The 13,201-nt window shown below is 47.4% G+C and overlaps 1 protein-coding gene across 3 annotated transcripts in view; it reads left to right on the top strand.

Moving 5' to 3' along the window:
- The window catches only part of FCHO2 (FCH and mu domain containing endocytic adaptor 2), a 458,555-nt gene that overhangs the window by 394,274 nt on the left and 51,080 nt on the right, over positions 1 to 13,201 (top strand). For all 3 annotated transcript variants that reach the window (XM_030193298.1, XM_030193297.1, XM_030193296.1), the window contains one exon: positions 213 to 412. In XM_030193298.1, the coding sequence (XP_030049158.1) occupies positions 213 to 412 (200 nt within the window). The remainder of the gene's footprint in view (positions 1 to 212; positions 413 to 13,201) is intronic.

Here is a 13,201-nt window from a genome sequence, read left to right as displayed (position 1 = left end):
CTTTGTTGCTAGGGAGAATTCCGGTCTTGGGGCTGCCGTCAACGTCACCCATCAGTGAGAACAATCAGCTTGCTATCCTTGGAGAATACCTTCTACAGGTATGTAGCTTTCGCTTTTCAGGACCTTTTTATTTGTTTCTTGTGACTAATTTTGTCTAGCTATATAAAGAAAACTTGCATTCTAGGTATTTTACTTTAAACATATTTTTCAAGGTATCTTCAAATGGCATCCAGTCCACTCCTTTGAATCTTGCAACTTACTGGAAATGTACTTCCAGCACCACCGATGTTAGAGTGGATTATAAATATAACCCAGAGTCTATGGTGGTTCCTAGTGCTTTATCCAATATTCAAGTTGTGGTACCAGTAGATGGAGGAGTAACAAACATGCAGTCACTTCCAACAGCAATATGGTAAGAATTTATACATAATTTTCTTTACATGTTGAAGTTTCTTCTAGTGAAAGCAGTATTTCATTAAATAGGCTACTCAATAGTGGGCTATTTGAAAACAAGTCATCTTATTAGTTTTGTGATATATGTTGTGTTGTGGGCACCTTTTCTTGTATAAAGATTATTTTCTTCTGTTTTGACAATACAGTATTCACCTATAGCTGTGCTGTGCCTTCCTAGCTTTATTTCACTCTTATATGCTGTTCAAAAGCAGATATGTTGCAAGGCCATCTGGCAACTGAGATAGTCACATGCAAAAGAAGCTTTTCTAACACTTTTTTCCCTAAACTTATACTGCTGTAAATCTGAATGTGCAGAATGTATATCAAATTGGTCAAACATTGGCCAACTAGGCTAAACTTCCCCATTAAGTTGCCTCCAGTGTTTTTAAGTATTGAAGAGCTGTTTGACACGTGATAGGTTTTTAATATGTAAAGTTCAAGTAATCATTTTTCTCTGAGTTCAAGCAGGATAGAAAGTCCTAACAGCACAGGATGACATCAGTCATTGAGCCTCTAAAAGAAAGCTTCTCCAGCTAATTAGTAGAAGCTTTGAGTCACTTTATTGCACATGGGTGCCATTTCTTGCCTGACACTGTTGCACAGGTCTACCACAGTCTTTCTTTCTTTGGAGCTGGTCAGTTGCCTGTCACTGGAGCCCATGTGAAGATAGTGTTCTTGTTGATTTTACTGTTTTTTTTGTAAGGTTTCTTGGACTAGTTCTGTCGTTGTCATGCAGTACTTTTCCCTGATAGCCTTGATAAAAGCTATCCGCATTAATCATCATCCACCCAAAAAAAGAGAGAATTTGTCCGTGGATGCTGAGGGGCAAACTCCAGGTTAAGGTTAGGGCACATCGACATTGTACCTCTTCGGAGCATGGTACCGAAGCACTAAGGTTACCAGTGTCCTTGAAGTGCTGCCAGTGTAGGGATCTCTGATTGTCCTTGGTATCTGAGGGGATGCAACTGCTTCTGAGGACCCATGGCCTGGCATCTAACTCATGAGGGCATGGCCACTCCTACTGTGTTCTGTATGCCTTTTTTGATAGCAGCCTTCAAAGAGCAGCTCATAATGAATGGATGGAGTGCTTCTTTGCTCAGTGCTGTGGCTTTGATACTGTCATTGTCAACAAAAGATAGATCCAGCATGTCTTCAAGACTCAGATATTGCCTGTTGCAAAGCATTGACACCAAGACCTTGAAAGACATTGGGGTAGACGTTGGCAGCACTACTATCGATCTCCAGTGTGTCAGGGGAGGGAAGGTACTCCGAAGAATCGGACGCCCTCATTCAAACACCACTGGAGTATTTTCGAAGGTCTGACTGAACACTCATGGAATTCTGATTATGAGCCAGAGGTGTTACCCTCTAAAGACGGTTCAACTGGCTTACCATTGTACTCTCCCTTAGGCCCAGTATAAAGAGCCTTAATCCAGTCTAAAAAATTTGGTCCAAACCCAAACTTTGTGTGGCCTCCATGAGCATGCAGTCAAATGCCTTTTCAGCATCAATCAACAGCAAGACCAAAGGGACATCCCCTGCCCTTGCTAGAAAAATTAATTCCTTAATGTGCATGCATTATTTCCAGCTATGAAAAACTGCTGTCTAGTCTTGTTAGATTGAAAGTCACCTGCTCCTCCCACAAAGCTCATGGCTGTCCCTGTAATGCTGCTGAACTCTTCTGCAATTGACGATTAGGTCACCCCATTTTTTCCCGCTCGATCTCACACTCTAGCCTCTTCACCTGAGCCTCTTCAGCTTTCTGTGTCCTGCTTGCTAACTGCAGCACATGTCCTCTTATCATTGCTTTGAACCCATCACACAAAATGCCAAGTCTTACCTCCTCACTCATCTTTAGTGTAAACTACTTGATTCCTTCAAGTGTACTAATCCCCTCCATCTCACTTAGGGCTTCAGTAAGTTTCCAGAATTGCAGCCCTTGCTTACACACTCTCCATCTCTACTCCACCCAAATTAGAGCATGGTTAGACCCAGGGGTGTGCTGGTAAATTTTTAACAACGGGCTCTCTCTCCGGGCACAGCCGGCCCTGAAATTTGGGGGGAGGGGGGAATACATGCCTCTCTCTCCCCTCCCTTGTGCGGGCACTCTAGGCATACCTTTGCCGAGCCCCACCAGCCAATAAATGGACTGCCACCATTCTCTGCTGCTTGTTTCTGGCTCTGAGCAGCATGATGGAACCTTCTTGCGTTTGCATGAAAAGTCCCAGCCTGATGCTCAGAGTCAGGAGCAGGGAGCAGCAGCAGTCTATTTTCTTGACTGGTGAGGCCAGCATCACTGCCAGCAAAGTAAAAGAGAATTCAGGAGGGGGCCCAAGCCCACATTTTGGGAGTCAGTTGTTAAAGTAGCCATGGGGAGGCCTACTTTAACAACCGGCTCCCAAAATTCTTAAAAACTTAACAAAAGGCTCTTGCGAGCCCGTGAGAGCCCGCTCCAGCACACCACTGGTTAGACCACACCTTGCACTCCATTCTGCCTCCAAAGCACAGAGCACAGGGACCTGGCCATTAACATGTAGTCTATATGAGAGTATGAATTTTAAGTGCCACAGAAAAAGTTATAGCCTTTCTGTCGGGTGTTGCAGGCTCCATATATCTACCAGGCCAGAAACTTAATAAATAGCTTGAATGCTGCTCTGTCCCTGATTCTGTATTCCCCCTTAGTAGAAGTATCCAAAGTTGGAGCCAAACACAAAATTCTTCTGATTTGCCATTAGGGGCATAAACTGAAACCATATTCAGGACCTTTGAATATAGGGAGAACCTAATTGCCAAATATCTTCCCCCCCAGGATCCTCTCACCTGATCCAACAACTTGGGTTATACCTCCTAAGAAAATAAGATCCCTACCTCTCGTTTTCTTCTCATTCTGATTAGAAGCAAACACAAAGGAAAGTAGGAGGATCTTTCCTAAGTAAATGGGTCCACTGTATTAAACAGTAATGAGATGCCTCCGTTATTAAGGATTACCTCTTCTAAGGTGAGTTTAACCCCTTAAAATTAATTGAAACCTGCTTTAGTCTTTTTTGTGCCATGTTCTTCTAGTCAACCCACTTAGCCAAAGTTTACATGCCCAGCCTTCCCCATGCACCCCTTCTCCCTTCCTGTCTCACAGTCCATCCTACCCCCCACCTCCCAACCAAGTCTCCCAATCTCCCCCTCATTACACACTCACCAGTTCCACACCTGCCAATACCCAACCCTGCAGGCCACCACCTTGGGAGGGCATCCTCTGCACAGACCACCTACCTAGTTAATCATACAGAAGCACAACCCTCCCTTTCAAAACCTTAGTAGACACCCCCCAGCTCACATATCCAAGACCCCCAGAATCTCCCTTTGTAACTCTGGAGGTGAACAAACGTGGATAATGGTGAGCCGGTCAATATTGTGTATCTGGATTTTCAAAAGGTATTTGACAAAGTACCTCATGAAAGAATCCAGAGGAAATTGGCGAGTCATGAGATAGGAGGTAGTGTACTATTGTGGATTAAAAACTAGTTAAAAGATAGAAAATAGAGAGTAGATTTAAATGGTCCGTATTTTCAATGGAGAAGGGTACATAGTGGAGCTCCCCAGGGGTCTGTGCTGGGACCGTTGCTTTTTAATGATCTAGAGATGGGAGTAACTAGTGATGTAATTAAATTTGCTGATGATACAAAGTTATTAAATTGCAAGAAGATTGTGAAAAATTACAAGAGGACCTTCCGAGCCTGGGTGTCCCGTCTTCCGCCGGGACCAACGCGCACCTGCTCGCCGCTGGCGCCGGTGGACCGTGGGACCCGGGGCCGCCAGGGATGGCCGGCCTTCACCGCGGGTCCTCCGGTGGCCGGCCATCGCCAGCCAGAAGGGAAAGGCGGCCATTCCCTTAGTCCGGCGGCAGAGGATCGCCGGTTGTTCCCGCCGGTGGCCGGCCTTCCAGTTCCGCTAGGGAACCTCTGCAACATGGCACCAGCGGTAGATAACCGGCGTCTCTTCTGGTTGCGGGGCCAAGCAGAGGAACCGGTGGCTGGCGTCATCTTGGATTGGATGCGGAAAGGCTCATCCGCAGGAAGCACCAGCTGGGGCCCCACGCTAATGGGAAGGCCTACTTAAGGAGCACCACTCCTCTTGGCCAGTGCTTCGGCTTCTCGTTCCTGAGAGCTCCGCATCATTGGTGGAACTCTGTACCTTGCTATCAGACACTGCCTGTCTCGACCACTGCCTGCTACTGACTCTCCTGGACCGCTGCCCGTCTCGACCACTGCCTGCTACTGACTCTCCTGGACCGCTGCCCGTCTCGACCATTGCCTGCTACTGACTCTCCTGGACCGCTGCCCGTCTCGACCATTGCCTGCTACTGACTCTACTGGACCGCTGCCTGTCTCGACCACTGCCTTCTACTGACTCTCCTGGACCGCTGCCCGTCTCGACCATTGCCTGCTACTGACTCTCCTGGACCGCTGCCTGTCTCAACCACTGCCTGCTACTGACTTCCCTTGTTCGCTGTCTGCTTCTTCCAGAAGCCCTGTCCGCCCCCTGTTCCCGAAGCCCTGTAGGCTGCCCGCACCTGGAGGCTCAACTTCCGGGGAACGGCGGCCTTCCCAGGCGAAGAGTGGGGGTGGGTCGGCTGTCCTCTGGAGAAGGAGGGGTTTACTCCGCCGTCTCCGGCCGGATCCAAGAGCTCACACCCGGAATCTGCTCGACCTTTGGTGGAGCAAGACACTGGGAGACTGGGCATCCAAATGGCAGATGACGTTTAATGTGAGCAAGTGCAAAGTGATGCATGGGGGAAAGAGGAACCCAAACTATAGTTACATAATGCAGTGTTCCACATTAGGAGTCAGCGACCAGGAAAGGGATCTAGGTATCATCGTTGATGATACGTTGAAACCCTTTGCTCAGTGTGTGGCGGCAGCTAAGAAAGCAAATAGAATGTTAGGTATTATTAGGAAAGGAATGGAAAACAAAAATGAGGACGTTATAATGCTTCTGTATCGTTCCATGGTGCGACCGCACCTCGAATATTGTGTTCAATTCTGGTTACTGCATCTCAAAAAAGATATGGTGGAATTAGAAAAGGTACAGAGAAAGGCAATAAAAATGACAAAGGGGATGGGAAGACTTCCCTATGAGGAAAGGCTAAAGTGGCTAGGAGGCTTCTGCTTGGAGAAAAGACAGCTGAGGGGCAAGACAGTAGAGGTCTATAAAATACTGAGTGGATTTGGTAGAAATTGATCACTTGTTTACTCTTCCCAAAAATACTAGGACTAGGGGGCACGCAACAAAGCTACAAAGTAGTAAATTTAAAATGAATAGGAGAAAATATTTCTTCATTCAACGTGTAATTAAAGTCTGGAATTTGTTGCCAGAGAATGTAGTAAAAGCAGTTAGCTTAGCAGGGTTTTAAAAAAGGTTTGGATTGCTTCCTAAAAGTCCATAAGCCATTATTAAGATGGTTTGGGGGGAAATCCATTGCTTATTTCTAGGATAAGCAGCATAAAATATATTGTACTGTTTAGGAATCTTGCCAGGTACTTGTAACCTGGATTGGCTACTGCTGGAGACAGAATGCTGGGCTTGATGGACCTTTGGTCTGTCCCAATATGGCAATACTTATGTACTTATGGTAAGACCATACAGCATCTCTTTTAATTATACACTGTCCCAATAAATTCCAGGTGGTTGGTGGCCTGTTCAGTTTCCTTATGGCAGCTTTTGGAACACTTCAAACCTTCATCTTCCACTGTCAACATCTCCAGCACTCTGGACCAAATGACGTTTCAGTCTCCCCTAGAGGACTCTTGAAGGTGAATTCCTTGGTGTCAAATTTGCAATCCCAGCCAAACCTTTGGCCTCAGGTGCTCAGTTCCCTTCATCCCTAGATCTAATAGGATAGAACTTCATGTTGATCATGAAGCCAAAAGGAATGCATCTACTTGTAACATATGTTCTCTCCACGCACTTTGGCAATCACCTCTTTAAGGTCTATCTTCAATGGGCCATGACTTTGCACCTGGCCTGCCAGCAATGCCTTCTGGATCACCTCTTCACAGTTAGTTTACGCTGGTGTCTCTGGAACTCCCCCCCCCACCACCACCACAAAAACGATGGTTGCAGCAGCTTTGGTTTACCAGATTTCTGCTTTTATCATCTAGGACTATATTCTCTTGCTCCAGCTCCTCCACCGATTGCTCAAGGCTTTTAATCACCTTAGAGTACTGCTCCATATGTTTCTTTTTTTTTTTAAATCTTTTTATTAATTAACAGTTTTTCAGTACAAACATTAATGCATGCTAACAATAGACTCCATTCTTTATGCAGTACAAAACCCACAGATCTCCCCCCTCCCACCCCCCTCAGGATAACACAGCCAAGAAAATACACATTGTTTTGCCATAGAAGTCACCGAATACAAACATCAGCCTGTAAGCCCCCGCCACTCTACATAAGTAGACCAGGTTTTAAGAAATCTCACCATTCCTCCTCTTCGCAGGGCAGTTAATTTATCCATCATACAACAGTAGTCCACCTTGGTAAGTACTTGGTCCACAGTGGGTAGTATTTGTTGTTTCCAATATTTTGCAATTAAAGTCCTGGCTGCTGTAACAATATAGCGTAAAAGTGCAGAGCAGGAGCCTTTACTCTCTCTTGCAACTATGTTCAACAGACACAAGCCAGAATCAAACTTTATCACAAGCCCCATCCCGCTCTGCAATCTGGACTGTAAGTCCTGCCAGAACTGCTGTATCATTGGACACTCCCACCAGATATGCCAGAATGTACCTTCTGCCCCGCACTTACGCCAGCAAGCTGCCGATCCATTTTTAAAAATGCGGACAAGTCGGCTAGGGGTCATACACCATTGATACAACATTTTATACCCATTTTCCAGTAAAGGAGTAGCTACTGAAAATGCCAATAAACGTTTAAATATTCTTTTCCAAACCAGTGGGTCATATGTGGTACCCAGTAAAGTCTCCCATTTCTTAATGTATTTGTCCAGTGGTTGGGTCTTATGTAACAGAGCTCTGTAAATGCGAGATATCCCCCCTTTACCTTCCCCTGATCTCATGGCTAACTCAAGCTCTGTGTCTGCAAGGGACAAGTCCTCTCTCGCTTTTCTCTGTATAAAGTCTCTAATCTGCATATAAAAGAAGTGGTCTTTGTCCCCTAATCCAAATTCCTCCTGGAGTGTGTGAAACGAATGGCACTTCCCATCTTCCCATATTTGGCCCAGCAAGCGCAGCGAAGCTGCTGACCACTGTCCATATACCCCATCTGCCCGACCTGGAGTAAAGTCGGTTGCATAGATGATAGGGGTCATCACATGGTATTTACGTCCAGGGAACCAAGCCGCTCTACATCTAACCCACTCCCCCAGGATCACCCCCATCGGACCTCGTATTCCAGAGATAAGGCTTTGCAGGAGCGGCAAGGGGAGCCATGCCACAGCCCATATTGGCACCCCTTTTAAGCCCCATTGCGCATCATAGGTCCATAACTTAGTCGGGCCTCTCTGTACCGTGGACAGCATCTGAAATAGGGCAGCTTTATAATATAGGCTAAAATTAGGCACTCCCATACCCCCATCTTTCCGCCGTTGAAAGAGGACACTACGAGCCACTCGGGGTGGTCTTTTACGCCAGATAAAGGCAAACATTTTCTTATGAAGAGTGTGAAAAAATGTATATGGTATATGAACTGTCACCGCCATAAAAAGATACAGAAGTTTGGGGAGTAGTGTCATCTTAACCGCTGCTATTCTACCCATCCATGACATATGCAGCCCTCCCCATCTGTCCAATTCTTGCAAAAGTTCGCGTAATTTGGGTAGAAAGTTTTCCCGAAATAGGTCCCCAGTGTCTGGCGTCAAATTAACCCCCAGATATCTAATATACTTAGGGGACCAGAGAAAATGGAAGGAGGCTTGTAACTGCTCCTGTAGTTCATTCGAGCATTGTATAGGCATGATCTCAGACTTTTGCATATTAATTTTGAGACCAGCCACCTGGCCATATCCCTGAAGTATCTGCATCACGGCTTGCAACGATTTCTCAGGCTGCGACAGTGTCAACAATATATCATCTGCATAAAGCAGTAGCTTGGTTTCATGCCTCCCTATTCTAATACCTTGTACTGTAGCGTCTGCTCGGATCAAAATTGCTAGCGGCTCCATGGCTAGTGCGAACAGTAATGGGGAGAGGGCACAACCCTGTCTTGTACCTCTAAACAATTCAAAAGGCTTCGTTGTCGTGTCATTAATCCGCAGCTGACTCATCGGCTGTTGGTAGAGCGCTGTGACCCAGCTTAAATATTGACCACCAATTCCAACCTTCCGTAACAATTCAAACAGAAAGGGCCACAGCACCCTATCAAACGCCTTTTCGGCGTCCAATGACACAAACACTGCCGGATGTCCCACTTGTTTGATTCTAGCCAATAGGTGCTGCGCCCGCCTAGTGTTATCAAAGGTCTGCCTATTTGCTATGAACCCGGCCTGGTCTTCGTGAACCAGGTATGGGAGCACTTTCTGCAGCCGGGCAGCCAAGATGGCGGTCAAAATTTTATAATCAGTCCCCAGCAGGGAAATTGGCCGATACGAGCCACAACTCTGCGGGTCTTTATGCGGTTTTAGTAATAAGACCACCTCTGCCAGACGCCAAGATCTCGGAAGCCCGGTGTCAGCCTGTATAGCATTAAATACTCTAAGTAAGATTGGTGCCAATAACGAGCTAAAATATTTGTAGAATCGGTTATTGTACCCATCTGCTCCTGGGGCTTTTCCACTAGGCAGACCCTTGATTGCTGATGTCACCTCCTCTAGCTCTATAGGGGCAGATAGCATCTCATAATCATTCCCCCTCAGACTCGGCATATCTATGTTACTCAAATAGGTCTGAAGGGCTTCCTCCGCCACCCCCCCATCAGGTCTATAGAGCCTCTGATAGTACTCCGCAAAAAGTCTCTTAACATCTGCAGGTTGATCCCAAATCCGCCCATCCTCCGTTCTCACTCTACTAATGACATTCCTTTGCCTTAGCTGTCGTAATTTATATGCTAATATTTTACTGGCTTTGTTATTGAATTCATAAAATTCCTGTTGTGTCCTCTGCATCTGCTCTTTAATAATCTTGAGGTCTAAGTCCAGCAATTGCACCCTAGCTCTGTGCAGTTCCACTTGCTGGCTCGGGGAGGCCTGATTCTGTTTGGCTAATGGTTCTAACTGTTGTATTGTTTGTCTCAGAGCTGTTTCTTTTTCCCTGTGATCTTTCTGTAAAAAGGCTTGCATTGAGATCAAAGACCCCCTGATCACTACCTTCAGGCTTTCCCATAGAGTCTCTGGTGCTATGCCCGGGACATCATTGAATTGCAGAAACTCCCTGATCTCTCCTGCGAGTTTCTGAACGTTTTTTGGATCGTCTAACACTCTATCAGGGAACTGCCACTTCATCTGTCTATCTTTTACTGGAAATCCCCGGAGAGTTATAGAAAGAGGGGCGTGATCCGACCAGGCTCTTGTATGTATTTCTGAAGATTCCACCTGCATAGCCACGCCCGCACTTCCCATCCACATATCTATTCTCGAATAGGAGTCATGAGGAGCAGAGAAGCACGTATAGTCCCTCTCTCCCCTATGTAACACCCTCCAAATATCCACCAGGCCCCACTGATTTAACAACTGAAGCAAATTATCCCGGTCTGATTGCGCATAATTCGCTGTCCCTCTCGAGTTATCTAAAGAAGGGTCCATCGTCAAATTAAAGTCCCCACCAAGCAAAAGCTCCCCTTGCACACAACGCGACAGTTGAGCACCAAGTGTATCATAAAATGCTCCCTGAGCGTGATTCGGGGCGTAGATGTTAACTAATGTATAAGTATGACCCCCAAGATTCCCCACCACAATCACAAACCTGCCCCCCACATCTTTCTTGACCGTTTGTATTTCCCATTGTTGCCCTTGTTTAAGTAGTATCCCCACACCCGCTGTCTTTGCTGGCTGCCTATTAGATGCCAAGTATTGATGTGGGTATCTAGAGTGCTGCAGCAAATGTTCATGTCGGGGTAACAGGTGTGTCTCCTGTATAAAGAGAACCTCAGCCTTCACCCTCAGCGCCTCTCGAAAAAGCCTCCTACGTTTTAGAGGAGAATTAAGACCTCGTACATTGAGAGATAAGCATATAAACCCAGTCATGGTGGATCCTTATCAGCAACTCTATCATCCTTCCTCATGGTCCGTTTCAACTTATCAGAACAATGTGTAGTGCTATCAGTTTCCTGAGAAATCCCCGGATCCCACCCCCCTCCCTCCTCCCTTCCCCTATCCTTATTTAACCGATGGGAAAACTGTATCCCACCTCCAAAATTATGAGAACGGTGACTACCCACACGCCAGTAGATGTCCCAACTATCCCATATACTTGTATATAACCACATTATTATTGCCCTTACTTTCCCCAAACATATCAACCCGTGAGCACACAAATCACATCAACCAAACATTGAGCCTCAATGTTCATAGCACAACAGTCAAGTTATATTAGAACGGGATGATGGCAACTGCTTATCAGATTGTTGTCTAGTGAGGCGCCCCTTGCCTCTCGCCACTCGCGTCCAGCGTTGTCTCATCGGGCGTGCGGCCCCCTCCACTCTGGTCTGCTCCTCCGGGGTGCCTCCACCTCTGGCCATCTTTCACGAGCTTCCTCCGCATTAGCAACCCGATGCCATGTTCCATCTTGATTATATGCCAAAGCAAAAGGGTGCTGCCATCTGTAGGGTATTCCTTTATCTCGCAGATATCTGGTAAAGTTCCGCAACTCCGCTCGTCTTTTTAATGTGGAAGGGGCAAGATCTTGATAGATTTCAATCGGGAAGGATTCCCAATGCACCACTTCCAATTTCCGTGCCTTACGGAGAATTGCTTCCTTCGTTTTGTACTCCGAGAAACAGGCGATAATGTCCCGAGGCACATTGGCTTTCATGCGCGCCAGCACTCTGTGCGCTCTGTCGATTTTGATCATGGTAGGGGTCACTTCTTGCCCATCTTCAGATAGCAACATACTCGCAATTTGCTGTGTGACCTGCTCACAATTCGCATAATCAGCTTGCTCCGGGATGCCTCTAATACGGAGATTAGATCTCCTCCCCCGATTTTCTAGATCTTCCACCTTTTCATTCAGAGACCTACACATGGCCTGTTGCGCCTCCAGCGTAAGCTCGACGGAGCTCAGGGCTTCCTGCTGGCTCTCCATTTGCTCATCTAGCTCCTCCACGCGATGACCCATCTCGGAGACCTCGCCGCGGAGATCTGCTGCTAGGGTTGCGAAATCTTCGCGAACCCCTTTAATGTCCGCTCGGATCACCTCCAGCAGTGCCCAGAAATCTTTTGCAGAGAGTTCCCCCTCCACCGCAATATCCTCTGGGGAGCTGTCGCATCGGGCCCTATCAGCTTTCCCGCGCTCTTCTGCGGGCGCCATCTTGTCTGCCATCTGAAGCGGCTGGTAGGAAAAATCTTTTAAAGATTTGCGGGGTCCAGACGCCTCTTTGCCTGCCATCCCCGTGCTCCGCTGCTCCTCTAGTACTCGCTATATAAGTCCGTGTGCTCCGAGCTCGCCACCATCGGCTATATATTATCGATCTTTGCTACTGGCGTGCGGAGCTGTTCTCTCACACCGCCATTGCTCAGCGTGACCCTGCTCCATATGTTTCTATGCCTCCTCTATTCTCTTGCCCATTAAATTGCCCATGGGCATGAGGTCATCATGCAGGTCAGAACCAAGTACTGCTAATTTGGCCTGTTCTGCCACAAAATCATGCTTATAGCAGTGTTTTTCCAACCAGTCCTTGGGGCACACTTAGCTTGTTGTCTTTTCAGGATATCTTGAAATGAATCTGAATGTGCATAAGATAGGTTTCTCCAAAGACAATCAGGCTGCTTGTTCTCACTGATGGGTGACGTCCACGGCAGCCCCTCCAATCGGAACACTTACTAGCAAAGGCATTTGCTAGGCCTCGCGCGCCGATGCGCACCGCGCATGCGCGGCCGTCTTCCCGCCCGAACCGGCTCGTGTTCGTCAGTCTTCTTTTGTCCGCGCTCGGTATGGTCGTGTTTGCGCCGTTCGCGCCCCTTAAGTTGACCCTCGTGCGTCTTTTGACTTTTCGCTTTCAAAAAAAAAAAAAAAAAGAAAGAAGCGATTTCGGAGAAGGGCCTTTCGGTCTTTTTCCCTTCCCCGTATTTCTAGTTTTTGGCCCCGGTAAGTTTTTTTTTCGTTTTCGGGGTAGGCCCTTTTGAGGCCTCGGGTCGAGTTTTTTTCTCCCCCTCTTTTTGGTGCCTTACCGCAATTACGAGTTTTGATTTCGCCGGCGTGATTTTTCCGCCCATGTCATCGAAGTCTCCCAGCGGCTTCAAGAAGTGCACCCAGTGCGCCCGGGTAATCTCGCTCACTGACAGGCACGCGTCGTGTCTTCAGTGTCTGGGGGCTGGGCACCGCCCGCAGGCCTGTAGTCTTTGCGCCCTTTTACAGAAAAGGACTCAGGTAGCGAGATTGGCCCAGTGGAACGTTTTGTTCTCGGGCTCTTCGTCGGCATCGGCACCGGGAGTATCGAGTGCGTCGACGTCGACAGCGTCAAGACCTCCGCCCTCGGCCACGACTGTATCGATTGCATCGAGGCATCGACCCTCTGCATCGTAGGGGCCGAGACATCGGAAGGCTGCGTCGGCGTCGGTAGTACCGGGACCTCCACTAGTGCT

Source organism: Microcaecilia unicolor, chromosome 2 (genome assembly GCF_901765095.1).
Source record: "Microcaecilia unicolor chromosome 2, aMicUni1.1, whole genome shotgun sequence".
NCBI lineage: Eukaryota > Metazoa > Chordata > Amphibia > Gymnophiona > Siphonopidae > Microcaecilia > Microcaecilia unicolor.
The sequence above is the reverse complement of the archived record's forward strand: the minus strand, read 5'-3'. Positions and strand labels throughout refer to the sequence as shown.